This window comes from Telmatherina bonti (assembly GCF_933228915.1).
Source record: "Telmatherina bonti genome assembly, chromosome: 20".
NCBI classification, from domain to species: domain Eukaryota; kingdom Metazoa; phylum Chordata; class Actinopteri; order Atheriniformes; family Telmatherinidae; genus Telmatherina; species Telmatherina bonti.
This window is the reverse complement of record NC_136618.1, coordinates 30,321,970-30,349,364: the sequence shown is the minus strand read 5'-3', so window position 1 is coordinate 30,349,364 and position 27,395 is coordinate 30,321,970. Positions and strand designations below refer to the sequence as shown.

Sequence of the window (27,395 nt, the reverse complement as noted above, 5' to 3'; positions counted from 1 at the left end):
CCACGCCCACTTGGGGCCCATGTGGGGCAAACACCAGCCGTTTGGACATGAAACAAAATGTACATGAGGGATGCTAGAAAATATCGTTTTACAGTTTCTGATTCACAATTTTCACAATGTTGCGGTGGGGAAGGGGGGCCCCGGGAACACTCTGAGCCCAGGAGCCTGTGCACTTTTAATCCGGCCCTGCCTGGGTGAAATGATGAAGTACCTTAAACATAACAAAAGCATGTCCAGCAGAGAAATTACTGCAAGTTAAAGCCGTATTTTCTCGTTTTAAACTACGAACCAAATGAAGGGGCTCCGGTTTTACTCTGACAGCGGACACCGGAAGTGGCCCGCGCGCTTCCACCTGAACTGACGGCGCGCGGAGAGGCGGGGGGGGGTTGAAGAGGCTGGAGGTCTCCGCTTCAGCGGGCACAGAGGGGTGGGAAGTTCCTCCGGACGGCCGCTGCGGTGGACGCGGAGCACCGACTCAGCCGCTGTTCGTTCCGACGGTAAGTGCGCTTCGCTGCGGGGCGGAGGGGAGGGTAGCGCCGCTGTGGCGGGGCCACTTTGTTGCCATGCAGGGAGGAGGAGGACCCGGCCATGCACGCCGCTGCAGAGAGGAGGAGGACCCGGCCATGCACGCCGCTGCAGAGAGGAGGACTCGGGCTGAACCTGCGCCGCTTTGTCCGCATGAAGCCTCTGGAAGTGCCGCAGAAGCTGCGCCGTCACGTTTTAGCGCGTTATTCTGTTCCCAGCTGGGAGGTGATTAAACTGCATCACCGAGAGGCTGCAGCTTGGGCTCTGTGGAGCCACATTCCTCACGGTGTGTTTTAGTGTGTGTCCCGGTTCGGGGGGGCAGAAGGAGGGAGGATGGGGGGGTTTCTCTGGCCGGCTGTCCTGCCCTCTGCCTGGGAATCCTCGGTGATGTCGGGTCTGGGCTTTGTTATCCACATGGATTAAACTCCTTTGTGTTGTGTTCCTGCAGTCTGCGTGGGGTTGAAGGGACCCTGCCCCCCACGTATGTCCCCCCTCCCTCCCTGCAGTCTCTATAGCCCCATCAGGCTGCTTGGCTTCAGGGTTCATGTCTGTGGAGCTGGCAGTCCTGCAGCACATGCTGGACTGATGCTGCGGCCACATCTGTCCTCTGCTGAGGGGACAAAGACAATCCTGCTCCAGCTGCTGCTCTGCAGATGCTGACACAAGTCCAGACTGGGATCTCTGCTGATCTGTAGTTTGTTTTTCTTCCCTGACATCTTCGATCCAGAGCTCCCAGTGCTGGTGGTGGGATCCACTCTGACGGGTCTGAATGGACTAACAGAGGTCCGGTTCTGGTCAGGGCTGAATCAGGGAGCTCCAAGTCGAGTCTTTCATGTTTGATTTGAGCTTAAATCAGTTCTTTCCAGTTTAATAATCAGCTGTTTATAGTGGTGATACTGGTTGGAAGCCTCCGTCTTTTGGATAAAAGTCTCCAGATTTATCTTTGCCAAGCGACCGCTGTGACATTATGACATCCTTGGTGGAAGTACGCCCAGTTCATGGACTCTCCTTCAGTCTAGCGGTGATAGTGAACTCATGGTGAGCCGGTCAGGACCGTGGAGACCATCGGTGGTCCTGGATGGTTCTGGCCCCTCTGCTGGTGCTGTGAAGACTGTGGAGCTACTCTTTACTTCACACCACAGAGTGACTTCATGGCTGAACCCTCATTTGGACGAGCCTGGACTGGAGAAACTTTATTAAAACAAAAGAAAACGCACGTCTGATAGGAATAATAAGGAAAATAATGATAATAATGAAGCTTAATCCCAGATTTCTGTTTACTTGTATCTCAGGGTTTGTTATTTTTTTACATCTCAGACCTGCAACACATCGACGCATTTGTTTCCTTTCTGCTGAACAAGGCACAAAGAGATGCAGGTTTATATATGTTGTGAACGGGTTGGCACCGCAGGTACAGCATCTTCCTCTTCCTCTTCCTCAGCCACGCTGCTGGGAGGAGTTTTGGTTTTTATTGTTGTGGCAGCTTTGATCCAACCAGCACAGAACCAGGTTTTTGGACAGTCTGGATGCTCCTTCTGCTTCATTTCCTCTAACAAAGCTGTGGAAAACGACTCATCCCAGTTGCCTCCCAGTCCAGAAAAGCTCTGGAAGCCTGGTTAACATGCAGCGTCTTTTCTGCACAGCTTGGCAAAGGTTTCCCACGGTAACCGCTGCTTCTTGCGGCTCGATCTGCTTTTGCTGATGCAGATTGTGTCCAGGTTAAACTTTCTGCTTTAACTTTCCATCCTGGAACTCCTCCAGACCGACTGGATTCATGAGATTTTGCTCTGCAGGAGGCAGAGATATGCAAATATCTCTAAATAGATAGATAGATGCATAGATAGATATTTCTTATTTCAGACAAAATAACACAATTTAATCAAGCATTTATTATAGCGTCTGAAAAGGAGCAAGATGAAGCAACGCTTATGTGTTTCTGCCCCCCTTTACAATTATAATCTTTTCTTCCTTGCAGTTGTTTAAATAATCCCTTAAACATTTCTTTTTTTTCTTCTTTTTTAATGGAAAAGAAATAACAAAATGCAAAAAGAAAATAAAAAAAAATATCTATATCTATATCTATATATATATATATATATATGTGTGTATGTGTGTGTGCGTGTGTATGTATGTATGTATGTATACATGTACACATACATACTCGTACACATCTGCATACATCCACTGACAGGCACAAAGCAATGACATTATTACCTTTATAGGTGATCATACACCTCTCTATATTTATATTCTCTCAGAAATCTGCACCTTTGAGGAACATTGTTAAACGGTTGGTTTCCTTCTCAGCTATTCTCCGCTGCTTTTCAGATCAAATCTCTTGTTTTTAACTCGCTATGAGCCGTAAACTGTTGCGGCGTGATGTGAACGCGATGCGCGGCGTGTTAACCTCTACGTGAATCAGGTGAGACATGAACGATCTTGTCTTCGTTCCGTCTGCGGTCAGATAAAAGTGAAAGTAGGTGTCTTCCTCCACCGTGTCCCAACCTTTTCTGGGGGGCGTCTGGAAGCTCGTCATGAACATCTGTTGTGAACTCAGACGCCTCTCTGCGCTGTAAATCTATTCAGGGCGTGTAGCTGTCGGCCGGAGCCGCATGCACGCTCCTGTACACGGGGCAGGGCCCGCGTACGTTCTCACGCCTCGCTAAAAGCACCTGCTTCTGCCGCCTGCACTTCCAGGATGTCTCTCCATGCTGACTGCTATTTCAGGAGGGAAGAGAGAGAATTCGATATGAGGGGGACGCGCTCGGCAGCCTTGGTATTTATTTAGGTTAACTGTTGATGGGATGCTCTCTGACAGACGGATCGATGACAGGACTCGTCCCAAAACAAACCCTGCAGCGGCGGCGAGGGGCCCAGCTGTCTCCTGGAAGATTACCTCACGTTTTTAAAGGTTCCTGACTGCGTCTTGTCTGCAGTAATGACTCCAGATCGCAGAGCAGGACTGTAATAAAGTGAGCGTGTTTATTTCTGATGCAGCCTCTGAGGGAACAGAGCCTCCAGGGACTCATTGTGGTCTGAAGATGCAGGGTCAGGCTATCATCACCCTCAGCTCCTGCAGAGGACGATCAGGTTCCCGGCTTGGATGTCCTCAGTGATCATATCGGTTACCAGACCAATCGGTGTTGGCTGTCTGTTGTTTAATGAGGAGGAGGAGGAAGAGTTTTCCTGCAGGGCATGGTAGCGGACGTGTTCAGCAGTAGTACTTTTCTGGTTGTGGTAATAAGGTGAGTAAGAGGAAGGGGTTAGACAAGCTGATAGGGCGTCAGTTTCATGTGTTCCAGCTTGTTGAGCATCATGTATTAAAAAAAACAAAACAAAAAAAACTAGCTTTTGTGCAAATTGTCTCAATTAAGGGTGGGAAAATCGAAAATCGGGACTTTTTGCTCCACAATTTTAAAATAGATTTTTTTGTTAAATTTTTTTTTTTTTTTGGTCAAAAAATAAAAAAGAAAAAAAAGAAAAAAAAGAATCTACTATAAAATTTATGTAATTTTTCTTGTTTTTATTGATCTTTTTACTTGTCTTCTTGGGCCTTATAGCAGCAGAATGATGATCTGGCTACTGGGTTGTTTTTTTCCTAATAGAAATCAAGAAAAATGACGTAAAAAGTTTCTACTGTTTTATTTTTTATTTTTTTATTTTTTTGTTGCTTTTAATCGACAAAAATCAGCTAAATTGAAGAATTGTGAAAATCACAGTTTCAATCAAATTTGGAACCTAAAAAAATTGGAATCGAATCGGGACAAAAGCATATCGTCACAGCCCTAGTCTCAATTCTTTTTAGTTTCTACCCCTGCCCAAAGTAGTCCAGAGAACCAAACTAGACCTGTAGTCATTTGGACCAATGGGAGTCTGGTATTAACGTGGAGGAACATCTGTCTGAAAGCTCAAACAAAAAAAGAATGATGGCGTTGCGGAACAAGTGGCTGACGGGAACAATTCAATTCTATTTCAGTTCAACTTTATTTATATAGCGTCAAATCACGGCAATGCCACCTCAAGACGCTTTACAGACAGAAAAAAACCCATAATGAAAGCCAATTCATGATAGCCTATATCAGGAAACCAACAGATTGGAGCTTCCAACTCAATGTCCCATCCTGAGAAAGCACACTTGTGACAGTGGGAAGGAAAAAACTCCCTTTTAACAGACCAACTGTAACAGACGTTACCTGAGCTGCTCCATGACGGAAAACCATGGTGGCGAACTCATTACACCGAGGGAAAGCACTGGCGAGCTTCACGGCTGCCCTCTGTTCGTTTGCAACAGCTTGGTGTGTGAACTGCGTTTGGTTCGGAGGCTCGGTCTTTTAGCGGAGTCGCTATGCTAACCGTTAGCATTGCTAATTGATTAATGCAAAAATGATTAATTATTTTGACTGAAATTGAGATCTTGATTCTTTAACACAATTATCTATTATCTTTAACAACATGAATATTAACCGTTAACATTAACAGTTAACATTAAACCGTGGCTTTGAAACAATGTCTTTATGATTCCACAAATTTTAGAAAACAGACAAAACTTAGCCCTGCTTGATTACGACAAAATTATAATCACGATTATTTTGACTGAAATTGAGATCTCGATTATTTACCACGATTATCCAGTGTTTATAAACGACGCTGCGCATCGTGGTGTTCTAGACTCCATGTCGTGCATTATAACCGTCTAATGCACGGTTCCGAGTTGTTTAATCCACTTCGTTGTCAGGCTGCAGCACGTTTCTCTCATTCACCTGTTAAAAGACGGCTGATCTGGACCAGTTGGTTAACGTGTTGCTATGGTAACGGAGGGATATTACAGTGTTTAACTTGTCGAACTATGTATAGGAAAATAATGCAGCCAGTTGTCACTGACAACGGTATAAACTATGTTTAGGTGAACTTCCACAACCTACTGCAGTTATTCTACATTGACCTGCAGCCGGAGCCGACTGAGACTGGCCGCCTGGGAGTGCTTTAGGACGGGAGAGGCTCCCGCTGCTCCTTCCTTACAGTAACTGCAGAACAATATGTGCCTTCAAGTCAGTCGCCAAAACACCAGAAAAGTCTCTAATAACTCCAGTAAAAGTTGCTAGATTTGTCGCTTTTAACATAAAAAAGTCGCCAGATTTAGCAAGAAAGTCTCCAAGTTGGCAACAGTGTCTGAATGAAAGCAAAGCGGCTGTGGGAGGAGTTTACAGCACAGCGCTGCAACGCCAGAGACGCTCGATTAGCAGCTGAAGACAGCAGGAGAGGAAACTGCAGAGAGGAAAATAATCACACCCTTCTATTTTTATCATCGTTGAAAACCCAGATTGTAACTGAGATTAAAATCCGATTAATCGCCCTAGCTAGCTGTTAGCTGTTCTGATGTCATCATTGACAGATAACGTCCATGTCGTCTTCTGTCCTGCAGCCGAGCAGAGTTTCAGACATGAGGAGCTCCTGAAGCCGGAGCCGCCAGCAGCTGAGTTCAGGAAGTCGTTCCAGGCGTAATGGCGGACAGAGAGGTGCTGCCCATCGCGCCGGGCCAGGTCTACATCGAGGTGGAGTACGACTACGAGTACAAGGCCAAAGACAAGACGGTGACCATTCGTCAGGGCGAGTGCTACCTGCTGGTGAAGAAGACCAACGAGGACTGGTGGCAGGTGAAAAAGGAGGAAGGAGCGAAGGCGTTCTACGTGCCGGCGCAGTACGTCAGGGAGGTACGGCGGGCGCTCATGCCCCCTCAGAAACCCGCCCTGAGGGCCAAGCCCACTGTTCTTGATATCTGCCGGGAGCCCAATGACAACCTCAACCGGCCTCAGCCGGAAATGTCTAGCTTCGGGCGCCCGTCGCCCTCCTCCACGCCGTCGCCGTCCTCCGACCGCGTCACGCCCCCCGTTCTGCCCAAGGATGCTAACCAGAATGTGGGGAGTCCGCACCACTGCAAGCTGGTTGCAGAACTGGTGCTGCTTCACAACAACAACAACCATCACCACAGCAACAGCTCTTCGTTGCCACGGACACGGGCGGATTCGCCGCCGCTCAAAGCGGGTGTCAACCACGGCAGAAGCCCGGATGGCGAGAAGGCTCCGATGGAGCCGCCGGGAGACGGGCTGAACAAGCGGCGGAACGACTCGGAGTCCGGAGACGAGCTGAGCAGCAGCTCCACGGAGCACATGCAGGTAAGTCACATCCCACAGCCGGGCTCATATTTATTCATCTCCTATAAGATGAAATTAAAGTTATAATAAATAAAAAATTCATGAAAATCTTTACATTATTTTCTAATTCTGGTTCAATAGAAATATTTTTTAAAAAGCAAACAAATAAGATCATTTATTACATATTACATCATGCATAAAGTAATATTTAGTTGAAGAATCCTTTAATGTTTCCGCTCCAGTCAGTTGTTTTCTGTTCCTCTCAGTCAGACTTCTGCACCTGTTGACAGGTATTTTGTCCCACTGTTCAACAGAAAAGTCTCTAATTTCTCCAGGACACAGTTGTTTGTTTGATTTTTTTTCTTTCTTCAACTCAATTAAATGAAAAAATAGTGTCTTATATTACTAAATTATATTTTTGCAAATGTTTGTTTATTGTTCCTTTTTTAAGTCTCCAGTTTTTTGAGTGACTGTTGTAAATTCAACCTTTTCTTTAATGAAAGGGGATGAATACATATGAGCACATCTTACCTGCTGCGCTTCTGTTGTTTAAGCAACATGCTCATAAATCCTCCGTTTTTCAGCACTTTAAAGGGGAACGGATGGCGTTCTCTCCCTGCTGCCACCCAAACAGATGCTTTTAGTTTAGTAGCCGAATAAAACGCCTTATGTTTGTCTGGGCCACCGCCAACTCTGTTTTTGTTTATTGTTTGTACTTTAGCAAATCCAGATCTGAGGGAAACGTGAATGCTTGCACGTGCTGGTTTTGTCCTTGGAAAGACGTTGTTTGGCTTTAAAAGTTGGATATTTTTCCCAGCAGCTGTTGCAGTCGGGTCATTTAAGGCTAAATGTTGCCTTCACTGCTTTGTCGTCAAATGGGGAATTCTGGTTCTAAGCTCTTCTGGTACATTTAGTAAAGGGAAATACCAAACACAACCATGTGGATTTGTGGCTTTTCTCCGCTTTTTGCACCAGCTGAACAACCCCAGTTCCCCAAAACGTTGGGACTCAGTGTGTAGAATGTAAATAAAACCAAAAAGGAATGATTTATAAATCTCTTTAAATCATATTTTATTCCCAGTCGGAGATAAAAACATATCAGATGCTGAAACTGAGATTTTTTTTATAATTTAATAGAAAATCTGAGCTGAATCTGAGAATGCAGAGTCTTTGTTCGGTGCTGACTGGAAGGAAACACTGAAGCTTTGCAGCAGCTGCTGAGAGGAAACTTCAACGTAGAAATGGACAACATATTGTGGAAAGAAACGTTTATCTCCAGTAAAACATAAACATCATATCAAGTGTTGAAAATGAGACTTTTTTTCATTTTGTGTAAAATCAGAGCTGATGGTGAATCTGATGCAGCAACACGTCTGTAAAAAGTATTTCCAGGATGACCTTTAGCATCATTAGCATCGTTAGCATCTCCTCTCCTTCTAACATCTGGAAACATCTGGGAAGTGAGGAGAGCAGCTGCTGGAGTTTCAGGAGAGGAATGTCGTCCCGTTCTGGTCTGATGCAGGATTCCAGCTGCTCTACTGGACCTTGTTGCTGGATTTCTGCTTCCATGATGTTCCAGATGTTTTTTACTGGTGAAACTGGACTGCAGCAGACCAGTTCTCCTGTTCCACCTTCAGGATGTGGTCCAGCATGGTGAAACCTGCAAGGTCTTCCCTGAAAGAGACGTTGTCTGGATGGGAGCAGATGTTTCAGCATTGATGGAGCTTCCCAGATGTGGAAATATTTTTCTGAAGCTGTTTCACAGTTTTTAGCCTCAGTTTGTCTCAGACTGATGAAGCTCCGTCCATCTTTCCATCTGAGAGACTCTGCCTCTCTGAAATGCTCCTTTTACACCCAGTCATGTTACTGGGCTGCTGCCAGTTAACCTGACCATTTGTTTAATGGTTTGTGATTCGTACCAGTTACTCTTTCTTGTTGCTTCTGTTTTTGTGTTTCTGCATCAGATTCATGTTTTCCATCCAATGATAAAACGTCCGTTTCGCCTCCTGACATGTTGTTTATCTTCTGCTGGGAATAAAATATCACTTGGTGAGATTTGCATATCTGTTTTTATTTCTTACACTGTAGTGTTTTTGCAGTGCAACGCAGGAAGGCGTGTGTGGTTTCATTACAGCCGAGGCTGGAGCTCTCAGCCTGATATCTCTGCTCGGAGTCAGCTGTCTGCTGGAATTGAGACTTCCTGATTACACCCCCACTTCTATCAAACATACAGTTCATTTCCTCTGTCAGCTCGTCCTTGCAGACTGATAAGTCGGGCCTCCTTCCATCTGCAGCAGACGCAGATCACAGCGGAAGGAGGAGATCTCGGCTCAGTGGGGGTGTTGCTGCCTTCCTGAGCCATTTTTGGGGCGGCTGTATCTGGGCAGGGTCAGCACGTTTAAGGCTCCGAGTGCCGTTTGTGTTCTTTGTTCCTCGAGCTGCAGCCGCCCCCTCCACCGCGGAGTGAACAAAGAAAGCAGCCTGAATAGAAAGTAGGTCGTATCTGCCGAGGATAGGTCTGTCACCTCCCTCCCGGGCGCCCCACCATGGTGACGAGTGTAAGTGGGAATGCCGTGTGTGATGTGCCATGTGAGGAATCTGACTAACGTGTCAGACGAGCTGCTTTACTCCGCCGTGTCTAAATCTCACCACAGCAGCGAGGCTTTCTGGAGAGCCAGGAAACAGCCAGAACCGGCGATGCGGCAGGTGAAGCCCACAGCCCGTTCGGTTCCTCTGTGGACCAGTTTGAGTTAGTCTGGTCTGGTCTGTTGCCAGGCGAGCGAACAAGCCTGGAGAAAATCCACTTCCCTCGACTCACCAGCTTCCACCGCTTCCTGTCGTCTCCCGGGTGCAGCAACCCGGCCCGGCAGGAGCGGGTCGGGCGGGTCCTGTTGTACTGCTGGATAAGGAACTGTTCCTGCTGATGGTGGCTACCTTCACCATGGTAACTCAGATTTTACCCTTAAAGCGCTGAGCCACTTCTAGCAGTTCTTACTTTACCTAGTTTTTATGTAAAAAAAAGTTTTTCTTTATGTAAAACATCCTGCAGAAATCCTAAAAGACTGTCAAGTTGCCTTTTTTTTTCTACACATACAGCACCAGGGCTAGGGGTGGGGAAAACGAATTGAAAAATAAAAAATCTGGATTTTTTTTGCTTTATAGTTTTAAAATATTTTTTTTCTTTTTACATTAAAAAAAATAATCCATTATAAAATTTGAGTCATTTTTATTATTTTTCTTGATCTTTTTCCTCGTCTTCTTGGGCATTATAGCCACAGAATGATGGTCTGGCTACTGTGTTGTTTTTTTCCTGATTGAAATCAAGAAAAAAAAAACGAGCAAAAGAAAAGTTTTATACATTTTTTTTGTTTTTAATCTACAAAAACCAGCAAAATCGAAGAAATGTGAGAATCGCAATTTAAATCGAATCGGCACCCTATCTATTTTTTTAAAATAAATAAAATTGATCCATTATATATTTTTTTTTGTCATTTTATTGTTTTTATTGATCTTTTTACTTGTCTTCTTGGGCATTATAGCAGCAGAATGATGGTCTGGCTACTGGGTTGTTTTTTCCTCATTAATATTCAGAAAAATGATGAGCAAAAGAAAAGTTTTATACATTTTTATTTTTGTTTTTAATCCACAAAAATCAACAAAGTCGAAGAATTGTGAGAATCGCAATTTAAATCGAATCGGCACCCAAATAATCAGAATCGAATCGGGACAAAAGCATACCGCCACAGCCCTAGTTAACACACACTGCTGCGTCACAACATCAGGAACTTGTTCATATTAAAAGAAAAGGAAGTGGGCAGAGTACAGATCCATGTGGGACTCCTCTGAAAATCTCTAAATGTCTCTAACACACACACAGACTAGGGGTGGGAAAATCAAATTGAAAAATCGAATATCAGGATTATTGCTTCACAATTTTAAAATCAATTTCTTTTGTTAAGAAATCAAATTTTTTAAAGAAATAAAATTGATCCATTATAAAAATTTTTTTTTTGTCATTTTATTGTTTTTATTGATCTTTTTACTTGTCTTCTTGGGCATTATAGCAGCAGAATGATGGTCTGGCTACTGGGTTGTTTTTTCCTCATTAATATTCAGAAAAATGACGAGCAAAAGAAAAGTTTTATACATTTTTTTTTTTGGTTTTTAATCTAGAAAAAATCAGCAAAATCGAAGAATTGTGAGAATCGCAATTTAAATCGAATCGGCACCCAAAAAAAGCACATCGCCACCGCCCTAACCAGAACCCAGCAGTAACTACGTTCCTACAGAACAGAGCATTTAACCTCCTCTCTAGATCCTCTCTACATTGTTACACGTCTCGTCTCTGAGGGGACGCCGCACACAGACATGTTTACGTCCTGAAACACGCCGTCCTCCAGCCGTCCGTCATGTTTCAGGGAAAAGAGGCTCTCTGCATACACACCAGCAGCTTGTTGACTCGTCTGTGGAGCTTCTCAAAGGAAGCAGCTGACTGCAGGCCAGCTTTCCTTCTGCCTGCCGTGTGGTCCTGCTGCTGACGGAGGATGGGGGGGGGCTGCTTCTGTGGGATGACAAGAGGGGATGGATGGTTTCATGTTTGGGTGAATTTGGAGATTAGCTGCGACCTGTGAGCCGTGACGATGCGAGCGGCTGTCAGGGCGAGATGAATGACCTGAAGACGGAGGACAGCCTTAAAGCTGAACGTCTGCAGATCAGAGGAGCTTCAGCTGCTCTCTGCTGCATTGTGTGTTGTCTTGTGCAGCTGAGCAGTGCGGTGAAAATACCTTCACTCCCAGAAAGGTCTGACCAGTTTACCGCTGCTATTTCAGTGCAGTGAATCGGATGGTTTTTGCATCATGGCGTCCGTTTTCTCCCAGGTGAAACTAAATGAACGTGTTGTTCATGTAGAGGAGACGGTGGCTGCAGAAAGAGCCGTTCAGCCTCTTCCCCTGCGTTACAGCCGCCGTACAAACCAGCTGGTTGAAGCAGAGCTGGTGAATCCCAGCAGATATTAGTGTAACCCCCCACCCCACACACACACACACACACACACACACACACACACACACACACACACACACACACACACACACACACACACACACACACACACACCACCACCTCTCCCCAGTACAGCATGATCCGCTGAAAAGGAGGCCTCAGCTTGTTTTCCAGTGCATACTTTACATTCCTACCTTGAAGTCGACACACACAGACACACACATGTATGCAGCCGACAGGAGGCCTCAGCGGTGAAGGTCTGGTTTGGCTGATCTAATATTAAACCTGAACAAACAGACATCAGCTGTGGTCATGTGACTGTCTCTTCAGCTTTCCTCTCTGTCTCTGGGGCTTCCTGCCGCGGTGTCGGCCTCTTCACACAAGCCTCTGCTCTTCTTTTCCTCTGTCCCACATGTGTCCCGATCCGCAATACAACAAGACAATTACATTTCCCACATGTCCCACAGGGCCCAGAGGCCCCACCGGGTCAACGGGGGCTTTCCTCTAAAGGTCATTCTTACTCTAAATGAGTTTTATTTATCTAAGCTGAAGGTAAAAATGCCTCTTTGGATTGTAAAGTTGCAGTAACTAACAGGACGTACAGCTTCAGGATGGCCACAGATCTGACGCTGATGTCAGGTTCGGTGTTGAAGACGACCGGTTTGATTTACAGAATTATTTCCAGTTCAGCAACTGGGATTTTCTCCATGGTTTCCCAGTCCTGGCGGGGTGGACCTGATACGGTGGCTGGTGAATGTATGGAATGTCTGGATGGTTGCTGCCTCTAATAATCTGCAGGAAAAGCATGAATATATGTGTGTATATATATATATATATATATATATATATATATATATATATATATATATATATATATATATATATATATATATATATATATATATATATATATATATATATATATATATATACACACATATATATATATATATATATATATATATATATATATATATATATATATATATATATATATATATATATACACACATATATATATATATATATATATATATATATATATATACACACATATATATATATATATATATATATATATATATATATATATACACATATATATATATATATATATACACATATATATATATATATATATATACACATATATATACACATATATATACAAAAATAAATGCGGGTTTTTGGAATTTCCTCTAAATTATGACACTTTTGTCATTTAGCTGGAAACTGGTCTTTTCTCTAAAGGTCATTCTTGCTCTAAATGAGTTTTATTTATCTGAGCTGGGAGTAAAAATGCCTCTTTGGGTTGTGAAGTTGCAGCAACTAACTCCAGTAAGCAGGGATGTGACGATATGCGTTTGTCCCGATTTGATTCGATTCCAAATTTTTTAGGTGCCGATTTGATTTAAATTGTGATTCTTTGATATTGTTGAGTTTTGTTGACAAAAAACAAACAAAAAAAATGTACTAAACTTCTTTTGCTCGTCATTTTTCTTCATTTCAATGAGGGAAAAAAAACTAAACACAGCAGCCAGACCACCATTCTGCTGCTAAAACGCCCAAGAGGACGAGTGAAAGATCAATGAAAATGATAAAAACTACACAAATGTTATGATGGAATATTTTTATTTATTTGGGAAACAAATAAATAAAAATATTTTAACAAAAAAAAATGTATTTAAATTTGTGAAACAAAAAAATCCTGATATATTTGATTTTTTTTTTTTTTTATTTTAAATTTGATTTCCCACCCCGACCAGTTGCAGTGCTAGTTGTCCTACCAGTGCAGCTCTGCTCTGTCCCAGTCCTCAGGACCCCCCGCCCTGCATGTTTTAGTCATGTTCCGCCTCGGTCAGGTCATTGAACATCGTCTTCTAGGTGTGTTCAGCTTGGGTTGCCTACAAAACCTGCTGGCAGGAAGTCCGGAGGACCAGAACTGAGTGAAGTGTTTCATTTGCTTCAGGTCTTTAGTCGTCCGAGCAGCAGCCTGTTCAGATGAAGAGTTTTAGTAAATTATTCCGGATGGTTTGGCATTAAAGAGTTTCAGACTACCTTATCGCTCGCTGTAAAGTAGCTCTGAGGAAACATCTTCTTGTGACTTTGAACCAAAATTCATCATTTATTCTGACCTTTTCCTGAACGCAGAAGCTGAAGATCATTTGTTTAGAACAAGCAGCAGATAAAACTTCCTCATCGTTTTAATTACAAACCGTCAGGAAGTGGAAGTGGATCCAGCCTCTCATTCTCACATTTATTCCTCTTTTTATTTCCCCTTTTATGATCTATTCTTGTCCATGTCACTCATTCTGAACCAGATCCTACAAAGTGGGTCAGACCAGTGAGAGCTCTGCTGCAGTCATGTTCAACCTGCACCCAGCAGCGCTGAAAGCTCCTGCAGGAGCGTCTGGTTCTGCTGCCCCTCACCTGGCTGTCCTGTGTTCGTTATGCATCACCTGTTTAACGCGCTCGCTCCATGCTCGCTGTGGTCTACTCTGTCCCTGCATGCAGCTCTCTGCTGTAAGGACAGCATGGTTGTTGAGCCTCCCTTCCCCTCCCAGTGTTTGATTTGAGCACGTGTGGGTGGTGTTATGTGGCATTCATTCTGCAGGGCCCCTCCACACAGGTCTGTGTTTGCATACAAGTGATGCAGCTCAGGACGCTGGCTTACATAACCGCAGATCCCTCTAACAGCTGCGTGTTGTTTGCCCCCGAGCAGCAGCCTCCTGCCTCGTTGGGGTCGACGGGTCATGGTGTGTTATGTTTTGTTGTGTTGTTACGCCGAGACTTTCAGGGAACTGGTTTCCTTTCGCTTCACCTTGCTGCTCTCTGGCTTGTTGAACTCTGTTTCAGAGCAGATCTGCAGCTTTTTGCTGCAGATCTGAGGTGGGATCTGCGAGCCGACTGCTGTTGGTGGGCTCCCTGCTTTCTTCAGGAGAGCTGCAGCTGGATGGCAGCGAGTGGGAGGACTGCTGGAAGCATGGAGCGTAGGAGTCTGGAAGCAGCGATTGTTTCAGTCATGTGCCTCTGCTGTCATTAAAGATGCCGTGGCTGAACCGTGATTCTTTCAGTTCTGTTGGAACTGGTTCGTCTGCATCATACAGCTGCTGGGGCTAAAAGGTGTGCTAGCTGGGGACATCTGGCTCATATGAGTTCACATTCAATGTTTTCAGAGCATGAAAACAGTCCTGCAGTGAATAAATGGGATCATCAAAACCTGCTAAATAATGAAACATTGTTAAACACGGGTCTTTTATGAAACCTGAAAATGTTCCCTGGGAGGCCGCATGTTGTGTGTTTGGGCTTTTTGTACATGTTCTGTGTAGTTTGGTGAGGTCAGTCTCTCCTTGTAACCTTGATTTTTCTGTTTTCTGCACTGTTTCAGAACACATTCACATCAGCCTTTGTGGTTGAAATCATAGTCCGGATGCTCCTCTGATGGGGTTTCCCTACTGGTCCGTCTGAACTTACTTCTTTTTTTCTACATGTATTTAGATGAGGGGGTTATTGGAAGTGTCTTTTATATGATGTGTGTGTTTTCTTTTTCTTTTTTAACTGTAAAGTGCTTTAAGTTGTATGTTTTATGTTGAAAAGCGCTTCATAAATAAAGTTTGATTGATTGAAATACAGCTTTGAGATCTAACAAGTGCAGATATGTCAGTCCTTTAGGATCAATTCTAACTTCACCAGTCTCTGTGCAACCATGACCTCTGAATAATTTTTTTTTGAGCATTTTAAAAAGGAGGGAAGGTTGGTTGGACATAGGTTTGTGTTGAGCTTACAGAACAGGACATTTTCCAGAAAAGATTTGTCTGTCAACAGAGATGCTGATCAAAATGCATGATGGGGAAACTTCCTCACAAATGTCACATTTTCTCTAACTGTCTTGATTAAGGACACATTCACATCGGTCCACTTGATTTCTATCTGTGTCTGTTTGCTTGGAAAATCTGCTTTGTTTGGGGAAATGTGAATGCATAGCATTGCATTGTGGGTAATTACCATAGACTGTATTTAAAGAGATGGACGGAGTCTCTGTGACGTCACCCGTAGGTTTCTGAAGAGCTGAATTGAAGCTCGGTGGGCGGTTCCTACCATCACCATCTTGGCAGGGGCATGCGTGTCGTCTCGCCCAGAAAATACAAATATGGGCAAAGAGGTGGAGCTGAGAGGGGGGCTGTGAGCGTCATGGTGGATGATTGACATCGAATGAAGTCTGAGCTGCCTGTAGCTAAGAGCTAACCGAGCTAACCTGGAGATAACCAGGAGCTAACCAGCTAACGGAGGTAAGCAGGCTAAAGCTAAGTCACGTTGTTAACCGGCTAAAAACTGCAGTTGTTCTACGTTCTTCTGACTTGAAGCGGGAGATCAGGTACCTGTCAATCAAAAGGACACGCCCCTAAAAATGCTGAACTTTTAGATTAAATTACTTTTAAACGGGCGATTTATCAAAAAAATTCACTCTCCCCACAGTTGTCATGAAGGTAAACCTGACCTATTAAACCTAAAATGAATTTTTGTACCAGGCTGTAAACATGTTTATTTCTGCTGTGAAGTTGGTCTTTTTAACCTGGGAGTCTATGGGGATTTGCTCTGTTTTGCAGCCCCTAGTGGATGAAGGGGGAACTGCAGTTTTATGCACTTCTGCATAGGCTTCACTTTTAACTGCCGCAGGATGCTCCGTCCATCTTTCATATACGATCTATGGTATTTACATAGAGATGGTGTTAAGTGTCCTCTGCCTCGTCTGGTGTCCATACTGCGTCCATTGTTGCAGTTTATTTCTGCAGTATACTTGCATAAGACACAATAAAAAACCCAAAACGGCCATTGTTTCAACATGGAGACGAAACTTTCTTCTTCATGCGGGTCTTGTCCTCTCTTCTGCTAAATTCTAGTGCAGTTCTACCTCTGGTGGGAATGAGGATATATTATTGTAAAGATTTGGCTCGTTTGACCAAAGTGCAGCGTAAACACAATCTCTGTCTGCATGGATACACCCCTGTTAAGTCTGAACCCTTGTCATAAGGGACATAACTTGAACTTAAAAAACCCCAACACCCCCCTAGAACTGAGCCGAGTCCCTAATCGGACTGAGTCTAGATGTGAATGCACCGTCATTCATGGCGCATGTCTGAGAAACGCCAGATGCGTTTCTCAGACAACAAAAAGAAGTAAGACGGTATTTTGGCAGTTGCCTTAACTTTTGTTGTATCGAAGGACAGGACTGTCAGAATGATTCCTTTGTGGTCAGAAGCTTGCTGAACTGGATTAAATGCCCATTTCTGGTCCGTTATGCATACAAACAGGGACGGCTGTTTGAAATGTCTTGCGTCACCGCCCTCATACTTCATACAACCTTTTCTTCTGTTTTCTCTGAGAGATAAACGTAGATTTTATTTATTCCTTCCACAGTAACGATGATTTAGTTGTAACTTTAGTTTGTTTGCATATTATTTTGCTATTTTGGCACTAAAAGATAAAATAAATTAATCTTAGACATATAAAGATTCTTCACATGATTTTAGAAATTTGAGTGAAAAGTGTTGAAATTAACACCTGAGAGTGATTCTTTTTAAAAAAAATTTTTTTATTTACAATAGTTGGACCAAGACAATGTATAATCGTGATACCCATGGTGCTCATTAACTTCACCGAGCGGCTCTCCAGGGTTTCGGTGGTGTTGGACGAGCTGCTGTGAAGTCATTCACCGCTGAATCGACTTTCCTGAAACTGTTTTTGTCAGAACTTTCCACCAGCTGCTGGTGCTGAACAGAGATGCTACTGATAAAAACACAAAGGGATACAGAGAATGCACACTACAGCACTGTGGATGAGTCTGGCTCTTTCTCCCAGCTCTGCAGCCCTGCAGCCCTGCAGCCTGCAGCTCTGCAGCCATGTAGCTCTGCAGTTCTGCAGCTCTGCAGCCATGTAGCTCTGCAGTTCTGCAGCTCTGCAGCCATGTAGCTCTGCAGCCATGTAGCTCTGCAGTTCTGCAGCTCTGCAGCCATGTAGCTCTGCAGCCATGTAGCTCTGCAGTTCTGCAGCTCTGCAGCCATGTAGCCATGTAGCTCTGCAGCCATGTAGCTCTGCAGCCATGTAGCTCTGCAGTTCTGCAGCTCTGCAGCCATGTAGCTCTGCAGTTCTGCAGCTCTGCAGCCATGTAGCCATGTAGCTCTGCAACCATGTAGCTCTGCAACCATGTAGCTCTGCAGCCATGTAGCTCTGCAGCCATGTAGCCATGTAGCTCTGCAACCATGTAGCTCTGCAGCCATGTAGCTCTGCAGCTCTGCAGCCATGTAGCTCTGCAGCCATGTAGCTCTGCAGTTCTGCAGCTCTGCAGCCATGTAGCTCTGCAGCCATGTAGCTCTGCAGTTCTGCAGCTCTGCAGCCATGTAGCCATGTAGCTCTGCAGCCATGTAGCTCTGCAGTTCTGCAGCTCTGCAGCCATGTAGCTCTGCAGTTCTGCAGCTCTGCAGCCATGTAGCCATGTAGCTCTGCAACCATGTAGCTCTGCAACCATGTAGCTCTGCAGCCATGTAGCTCTGCAGCCATGTAGCCATGTAGCTCTGCAGCCATGTAGCTCTGCAGCCATGTAGCTCTGCAGCCATGTAGCTCTGCAGCTCTGCAGCCATGTAGCTCTGCAGCCATGTAGCTCTGCAGTTCTGCAGCTCTGCAGCCATGTAGCTCTGCAGCCATGTAGCTCTGCAGTTCTGCAGCTCTGCAGCCATGTAGCCATGTAGCTCTGCAGCCATGTAGCTCTGCAGCCATGTAGCTCTGCAGCCATGTAGCTCTGCAGTTCTGCAGCTCTGCAGCCATGTAGCTCTGCAGCCATGTAGCTCTGCAGTTCTGCAGCTCTGCAGCCATGTAGCTCTGCAGCCATGTAGCTCTGCAGTTCTGCAGCTCTGCAGCCATGTAGCCATGTAGCTCTGCAACCATGTAGCTCTGCAGTTCTGCAGCTCTGCAGCCATGTAGCCATGTAGCTCTGCAGCTCTGCAGCCATGTAGCTCTGCAGTTCTGCAGCTCTGCAGCCATGTAGCTCTGCAGTTCTGCAGCTCTGCAGCCATGTAGCTCTGCAACCATGTAGCTCTGCAGCTCTGCAGCCATGTAGCCATGTAGCTCTGCAACCATGTAGCTCTGCAGCCATGTAGCTCTGTAGCTCTGCAGCCATGTAGCCATGTAGCTCTGCAGCCATGTAGCCATGTAGCTCTGTAGCTCTGCAGCTCTGCACCCTAACTGGGGCCGGCCCTGCAGACAGCTATCTACTGCTACAAACCAGCACCAGTCCTGTGGTTGACTCAGCTCAACGAGGACCCTAAACTCGCCCATTTGGGGATGCAGAGTGTGTCTGAAAGGACGCTGGGCTGATAATCAGCTTTCTCTTTGGTAGAAAGCCTGCAGCCTTTCACTGCCTTCTTCTGTTTTCTCTGAGAGATAAACGTAGATTTTATTTATTCCTTCCACAGTAACGATGATTTAGTTGTAACTTTAGTTTGTTTGCATATTATTTTGCTATTTTGGCACTAAAAGATAAAATAAATTAATCTTAGACATATAAAGATTCTTCACATGATTTTAGAAATTTGAGTGAAAAGTGTTGAAATTAACACCTGAGAGTGATTCTTTTTAAAAAAAATTTTTTTATTTACAATAGTTGGACCAAGACAATGTATAATCGTGATACCCATGGTGCTCATTAACTTCACCGAGCGGCTCTCCAGGGTTTCGGTGGTGTTGGACGAGCTGCTGTGAAGTCATTCACCGCTGAATCGACTTTCCTGAAACTGTTTTTGTCAGAACTTTCCACCAGCTGCTGGTGCTGAACAGAGATGCTACTGATAAAAACACAAAGGGATACAGAGAATGCACACTACAGCACTGTGGATGAGTCTGGCTCTTTCTCCCAGCTCTGCAGCCCTGCAGCCCTGCAGCCTGCAGCTCTGCAGCCATGTAGCTCTGCAGTTCTGCAGCTCTGCAGCCATGTAGCTCTGCAGTTCTGCAGCTCTGCAGCCATGTAGCTCTGCAGCCATGTAGCTCTGCAGTTCTGCAGCTCTGCAGCCATGTAGCTCTGCAGCCATGTAGCTCTGCAGTTCTGCAGCTCTGCAGCCATGTAGCTCTGCAGTTCTGCAGCTCTGCAGCCATGTAGCCATGTAGCTCTGCAACCATGTAGCTCTGCAACCATGTAGCTCTGCAGCCATGTAGCTCTGCAGCCATGTAGCCATGTAGCTCTGCAACCATGTAGCTCTGCAGCCATGTAGCTCTGCAGCCATGTAGCTCTGCAGTTCTGCAGCTCTGCAGCCATGTAGCTCTGCAGCCATGTAGCTCTGCAGTTCTGCAGCTCTGCAGCCATGTAGCCATGTAGCTCTGCAGCCATGTAGCTCTGCAGCCATGTAGCTCTGCAGTTCTGCAGCTCTGCAGCCATGTAGCTCTGCAGCCATGTAGCTCTGCAGTTCTGCAGCTCTGCAGCCATGTAGCTCTGCAGCCATGTAGCTCTGCAGTTCTGCAGCTCTGCAGCCATGTAGCTCTGCAGCCATGTAGCTCTGCAGTTCTGCAGCTCTGCAGCCATGTAGCCATGTAGCTCTGCAACCATGTAGCTCTGCAGTTCTGCAGCTCTGCAGCCATGTAGCCATGTAGCTCTGCAGCTCTGCAGCCATGTAGCTCTGCAGTTCTGCAGCTCTGCAGCCATGTAGCTCTGCAGTTCTGCAGCTCTGCAGCCATGTAGCTCTGCAACCATGTAGCTCTGCAGTTCTGCAGCTCTGCAGCCATGTAGCTCTGCAACCATGTAGCTCTGCAGCTCTGCAGCCATGTAGCCATGTAGCTCTGCAACCATGTAGCTCTGCAGCCATGTAGCTCTGTAGCTCTGCAGCCATGTAGCCATGTAGCTCTGCAGCCATGTAGCCATGTAGCTCTGTAGCTCTGCAGCTCTGCACCCTAACTGGGGCCGGCCCTGCAGACAGCTATCTACTGCTACAAACCAGCACCAGTCCTGTGGTTGACTCAGCTCAACGAGGACCCTAAACTCGCCCATTTGGGGATGCAGAGTGTGTCTGAAAGGACGCTGGGCTGATAATCAGCTTTCTCTTTGGTAGAAAGCCTGCAGCCTTTCACTGCCTTGTGTTTTACTGGGAGAGAGGCAGTGGTGGTATCCATTAATGAAATGGATATGCAGCAGTAAAGATGCTGCAGAGCTCGGCTGGATGGTCGGATCTCCTCTTTGTGCAGCTGATTGACGGGTCATAGATTATTCTGCTACAGAGTTTCATCCATTAACATAAAGAGCTGACAGCTCTTAAAGAAAAGAGGAAAGTCCAGCAAGCTGCTGTAAAACACTGTTTAGTATTTAGTCCACTTCATTTAAAAATGTTTTGTTTTTTTAATCCCCTCAAGCTGCTTTTTACAGCCCAACATGTTTGTCCTCTCTGTTACAATGAACCTCAGTCATGTCTGCATTATCCGCTCTGAAAATATGCAGACAAACATCTTTTTATGTTGTTTTCCCACCTGATACCACGCTGCTGTTACTGAGTTACTACATCTGCTCTTACCTAAACAGGGTTTGATTTGGGGGTTTTAAAGTACATTTAAACAAACAATGGACACGTTTATAATATGATGATACACACTTTATAGTTTAAACTTGCTTCGGCTGCTCGTTCACACAAATATCTAATCAGCCAATCACACGATAGAAACACAAAACATGTGGTCATGCAGACATGGTGAAGAGGACTTCTTTAGTGTTTACAGAAAAGGTCTGAAGAAGAGAGAATGGACAGACTTGTTGGAGATGATGGAAAGACAACAGGAAGTCCAGTAAGCACTGGTTCCAACCAAAATATTCAGACCATCATCTCTGAACACACAACACGTCCAGCCTGGAAGCAGATGGTCTCCAGCAGCAGAAGACCACAGCGGGTTCCCTCCTGTCAGTAAGAACAGGAAACTGAGGCTACAATTCACACAGACTCACCAGAACTGGACAATAGAAGATGGAGAAACGTTGCTGGTCTGATGAGTCTCCAGTTCAGCTCGACATTCACATGGTAGGATCAGAATCTGCTGGAAAACATGGATCCATCCTGCTGTGGATCAACGCTTCAGGCTGGTGGATTGGTGGGGGGAGATTTCCGAAGCGAACTTTCGGCCCATGTCCATCCCTTTCTGAGCACAGTGTAGCATCTTCTGATGGCAAATGTGCAGCAACTGTGTGATGTTTCATGTCAATATGGAGCAAGAATCTCTGAGATGATTAAACATTGTTGTTGAATCCATGACACAAAGAATCAGGGCAGTACTGAAGGACAGCGGGGTCCAACCTGGGTCTAGAAGGTGGACCTGATAAAGTGGGTGGTGAGTGTAGACCAAGCGACAACCTCCGGCGGTGAACAGTGAAGCCTATGCAGAAGTGCATAAAACTGCAGTTCCCCCTTCATCCACTAGGGGCTACAAAACAGAGTGAATCCTCATAGACTCCCATGTTAAAAAGACCAACTTCACAGCAGGAATAAACATGTTTACAGCCTGTTAAAAAATCCATCTTAGGTTTAATAGGTCAGGTTTATCTTCATGACAACTGTGGGGGGAAGTGAATTTTTTTCTAACTCGCCAGTTTAAAAGTGATTTAATCTCGAAGTTCGGCTTATTTAGGGGCGTGTCCTTTTGATTGACAGGTACCGATCTCCTGCTTCAAGTCAGAAGAATGTAGAACAACCACAGTTTTTAGCCGGTTAACAACGTGACTTAGCTTTAGCCCGCTTACCTCCGTTAACTGGTTAGCTCCTGTTATCTCCGAGTTAGCTCGGTTAGCTCTTAGCTACAGAAAGCTCAGAGTTCGCTAGATGTCAATCATCCGCCATGACGACATCACGACATCATGCTGTGTAGGTACATCAGGGATTGAGTTTGCAGATAATTCCCAGTGACGATGGTGGGAGGTGTGTTTGCATGTTTTCCCAGTTAAACAAGCTGAACTGGAACGTTGTTTTTCCTGGATTACGGAGCGAACATAATCATCTGAGAAGTGGTACAAGCTTCACTTGATAAGCCTCATACACCAGCAGCTGTGGGATGAGGGGACTTACAGGTCAGGTGGAAATGCCCCACCACACACACACACACACACACACACACACACACACACACACACACACACACACACACACACACACACACACACACACACACACACCTCCACATGCATATTCAAATAAAATCTTCTTATATTGTGGATTAAGGGGGTTGTGTACTGGATCCTGGTTTCAACTCCAACCCCCACCATCCACCAATCATTGTACTGATCAGATTTGCTCTGTTCAACTGGTGTTGACCACACACACACACACACACACATTCAGAATTTCAGCTAATCACCAAACACCTACCTACTGGACCAATCACTGTGAATGATGGGAGATTTTACTGACGGTGAGGGTCAGGAGATAGAACTGGACCCCAGAAAGGATTCTGGACCTCTGGAAGGTTCTGGATTTCCTTCCATCTGAAAGTGTCTGATCTGTTGCTTCTTGAAGCCATCTTGTTCTCTCCGCCATCTGAGAGGTGAATAATCTGGTTTCCGTAGAGCGGGGGGCTCTGTCGCTGCTCTCTGGCCTGTACTAAGACCCCCTTCCATTGAGAGGCTTGTTGTTAATCTGCCAGCCAATCCCCAGGCTCCTCAGCTGCTATTGATTTTAGAGGGGAGGGGAAGGGGGTTGGAAACCATGGAGATGTATGTAAATCAGGCAGCAGAAAAATGTTTGCCATGTTCTCAGTATGATGTCTTTAAATCTGCTGAGCGCTGACACCACCGAGGTCCGAATTACAGGGAGGAATTTTACGTTGGAGCAAAAACGAGACTTCTGTTTGAATTTTAAGATGTGCTGCCTTAGGAGGGTCTAACACACAGCCAGGGGGCCAAGTCCAGCCCGCCACAGGGTTCAGTCTGGTGGCCACAGGGTCCAGTCTGGTGGCCACAGGGTCCAGTCTGGTGGCCACAGGGTCCAGTCTGGTGGTTACAGGGTCCAGTCTGGTGGCCACAGGGTCCAGTCTGGTGGCCACAGGGTCCAGTCTGGTGGCCACAGGGTCCAGTCTGGTGGCCACAGGGTCCAGTCTGGTGGTTACAGGGTCCAGTCTGGTGGTCACAGGGTCCAGTCTGGTGGTCACAGGGTCCAGTCTGGTGGCCACAGGGTCCAGTCTGGTGGCCACAGGGTCCAGTCTGGTGGCCACAGGGTCCAGTCTGGTGGTCACAGGGTCCAGTCTGGTGGCCACAGGGTCCAGTCTGGTGGCCACAGGGTCCAGTCTGGTGGCCACAGGGTCCAGTCTGGTGGTTACAGGGTCCAGTCTGGTGGCCACAGGGTCCAGTCTGGTGGCCACAGGGTCCAGTCTGGTGGCCACAGGGTCCAGTCTGGTGGTTACAGAGTCCAGTCTGGTGGTTACAGGGTCCAGTCTGGTGGGTTGTGATAAAAATGTAAATTAGACCAAACAGTTTAAAGTGACTCATCAGGATAGTTAAAGCATAGGATAAAGCATACTTGTGCTTATTTGCATGAAAATAAAGGAAACATTTTGGTATTTGTTCTAAAATGACTTGGACCCCTGTATGCTAGCACGTCTAGCTAGTCTTTAATCTCTTTCTAATCTTTAACCAGATTGATCTGATGATCTCGCTGCTGGTTCTTCTCTACCAGCAGCGCCAGCCCGGCCCGGTTCGTCCTGTCGACAGAGCCGCATTTACGTGTCCTCGGTGTTCAGACCAAACAAAGGCACCATTCTCGTTAATGTGGCGAGACATGCCCGGTGGAAATGGAATTGCTTTCTACAGAAGCAGCTCTGTGACAGTGAGTCAGGACCGTCTTGGGTCAACCAGGGGACGGACGGGAACGGCCTCCCCGGCCTGGACACTGTGGGAAGACGTGAAAGACTCTGTGTGTTTACTGTCACAGTGCTGAGGTGTGTGTGATTTCAGTGACATGGAGTGTGTATCTGATGATGCAACGGGGTTTTGTGAAGAGGCAGAGCATGTGACGGCGCTGCAGAGATGACCAGGCAGTCCTCTCCGTGGAACGACACAACAATGGCCTTTACAGTGGCTGTTCCCCTGCTGGATGCAGGGCGATGGGGGCGCGGGGAGGGGAGGGGCCGGCCTGCTTGGCAGTCTCTGGGATGTGGGCTGACTGACCCATGACCCATGACACAATGCATCGTTCTGTTGGCGCATCTCCACCCCACCCCAACACACACAGTCATGGTATGTGGGCCAAAGATTTAAACATGCCCTTTGATTTTCCCATGATTCTCTGTGTGTATGTGTGTATATGTGTGTGTGTGTGTGTGTGTGTGTGTGTGTGTGTGTGTGTGTGTGTGTGTGTGTGTGTGTGTGTGTGTGTGTGTGTGTGTGTGTGTGTGTGTGTGTATGTGTTTCCACAGACTGTGGCAACCATTACTAACTAATCAACTGAAATTGATTATTGATCTGATCAGCAGTAAGAGAACAGACAGCATCAGTGGTCCTTATTCTATTCTATTCTATTCTATTCTATTCTATTCTATTCTATTCTATTCTATTCTCATCCACAATCCTCTGTCTATTCTATTGTTCTACAGTCGTTTAAAGTCCCCTTATTTGTTCTATTCATTTCTATTCTATAGTCATTTAGTCCTCTTTCTCACTATTCTATTCTATTTTATTCTATTCTATTCTATTCTATTCTCATCCACAATCCTTATATTAGAGTCCCTTTTCTCACTTTTATTTTATTCTATTTTTTATTCTACAGTAATTTACAATCCTCTTTATCTTTCCTATTCTATTCTATTTTTATTCTGCAGTCAGTCTTCTTTATCTCCCATACTCTACTCTACTCTACTCTACAGTCATTTACACTCCCCTTTATTTATTGTATTCTATTTTACTATCGACATACATATGAGAGTGAGAACAACACAAGAAATCTACAGGCAAAGTTTTTTTGTTCCCTCCCTGAAATAGTCCTTTTTATTAAAATACAGAAATAATAAATCTCACATTGTTCGTTGAAAAGAACTGGGCAAAGTTCTTCTACCTGCTATTCTTCTTCTTACGCTTTTACTTCTTTTTATTCCCATCATTTCTTCTTCTTCATGTTCTTCTTAAACTTCTTCTCGCTTTTCTGCCACTTCTGCTTATTTTTCTTCTTCTTCTGGCTCGTCTTCTTGCTTCTGCTCCTCCTGAAACGACAGAATGATTCTTAATGAAGCCATGCCGCAGCAAGACGTGTTCAGTTTGTTGAATGTGGTAAAACTTCAGTTCATTAAAAGTCAAACCTGTTCCAGTTTTGTTCTTACAGCTGAAGCTCTTCCTGATTGTTTCTAGGTTATTGTATGAGTGTGTGTGTGTGTGTGTGTGTGTGTGTGTGTGTGTGTGTGTGTGTGTGTGTGTGTGTGTGTGTGTGTGTGTGTGTGTGTGTGTGTGTGTGTGTGTGTGTGTGTTGACCTTATGAAGCTACTCCCCTTCGCTTGGTGTGCAGCTTCCCTGTGGATTCTGCGAGATTCTGCAGCGTGATAACAAGCAGAGATGATTTAACTTCATAGGTCAGATGCTGGAAGGATGTTTGTTTGCACTCAAACTGGTATTTCTGAAGGCAGACAGCGCGTACACACACACACACACACACACACACACACACACACACACACATACACACACACACGTTTAAATCATCTGAAATGAGATGAAACCAGGGAAACTGCAGCTGTTTGCTGGATAATCCAGGTGGGCCTAAAGTAGAAGTCCAGTCCAGCAGCTCTGTCCAACCAGTCACTAAACCAGCTCAGCTCCACTGCAGGCAGACGAGCCTGTTGGTGGAAACACCTGCTCTACATGCACAGGTGGAGCCTAAAACATGGCAGGGCTTTATTTTTCCTTCTACTTTACACACCTCTGGCTGTGTGCGATGGCTCTGGACGATCTCTGCTGAATATTCAGAAACGATTCAGATTTTCTGGCTCTGGATCATGAAGTCACCTCAGATCGTCTCAGCCGGACCACTTCCTCTCTGACGCCGTCAGACTGTTGGCCGTCAGACCTCCACCGTGGACAACATGAGCTGGTTTACTTTTTCTGCTTCGTCTCATCGTTACGTTTTAATTCAGCAGGTTTTCTTCTGTTCTTGTTATAAGGCAGCAGATAAAAGATTTTCTGACTTAAAACCAGCTTCTCCTGCATCATGTGGAGCGAATGTCAGCTTCACATGTAAATATGAAATGAGGCGAGTGCAGCCTGAAGTGTGAATCAGATTTATGCAAGTTTACGAGTGTGTTTCCCTGCATGGTGGTAAATGTGTTGGAAAGGCTGTATAGACCTTTGCATGTGTGGTTTGATGCCTCTGCATCCGGTTGTGCACATCTGCAGTGTCTGCAGCTGTGCAGAAGCTTCCAGGATGATGCTGGAGAGGAGAAATGATGAGGAAAAGTTGTGGGGAATCATGCCGCTTGAGGGTGGTTTTTATCTGGGTCACATTGTGGAGAGGAGAGGGGTGAGGTGGGGGGGTGAATTTGGAGCTGTAGGAATCAGCAGCATGAGTGTGAACACACTGATGCATATGCATGGCTCTAGCACACACTCTGACTCGCATCCTTTCCTCCTTTTAGCTGCAGCTGAAGCTGAAATAGGTTCTTTAGATAAACGCAATCCTCGCTGTGTGTTTGATTTTTAATTAACCCGATTCTGTGGGGTTAATG

At 45.4% G+C, this 27,395-nt stretch overlaps 1 protein-coding gene across 7 annotated transcripts in view; it reads left to right on the top strand.

Moving 5' to 3' along the window:
• The first annotated feature begins 403 nt into the window (after positions 1-403).
• The window catches only part of arhgap12b (Rho GTPase activating protein 12b), a 72,349-nt gene continuing 45,357 nt past the window's right edge, over positions 404-27,395 (top strand). For 6 of the 7 annotated variants that reach the window (XM_079260263.1, XM_079260260.1, XM_079260262.1 and 3 more), the window contains exons 1-2: positions 404-497; positions 5,948-6,698. In XM_079260263.1, the coding sequence (XP_079116389.1) occupies positions 6,027-6,698 (672 nt within the window). In that variant the 5' untranslated portion in view covers positions 404-497; positions 5,948-6,026. Of the gene's footprint in view, positions 498-3,654; positions 3,771-5,947; positions 6,699-27,395 lie in introns of those variants that run through there. The other variant, XM_079260258.1, reaches the window with a different exon arrangement.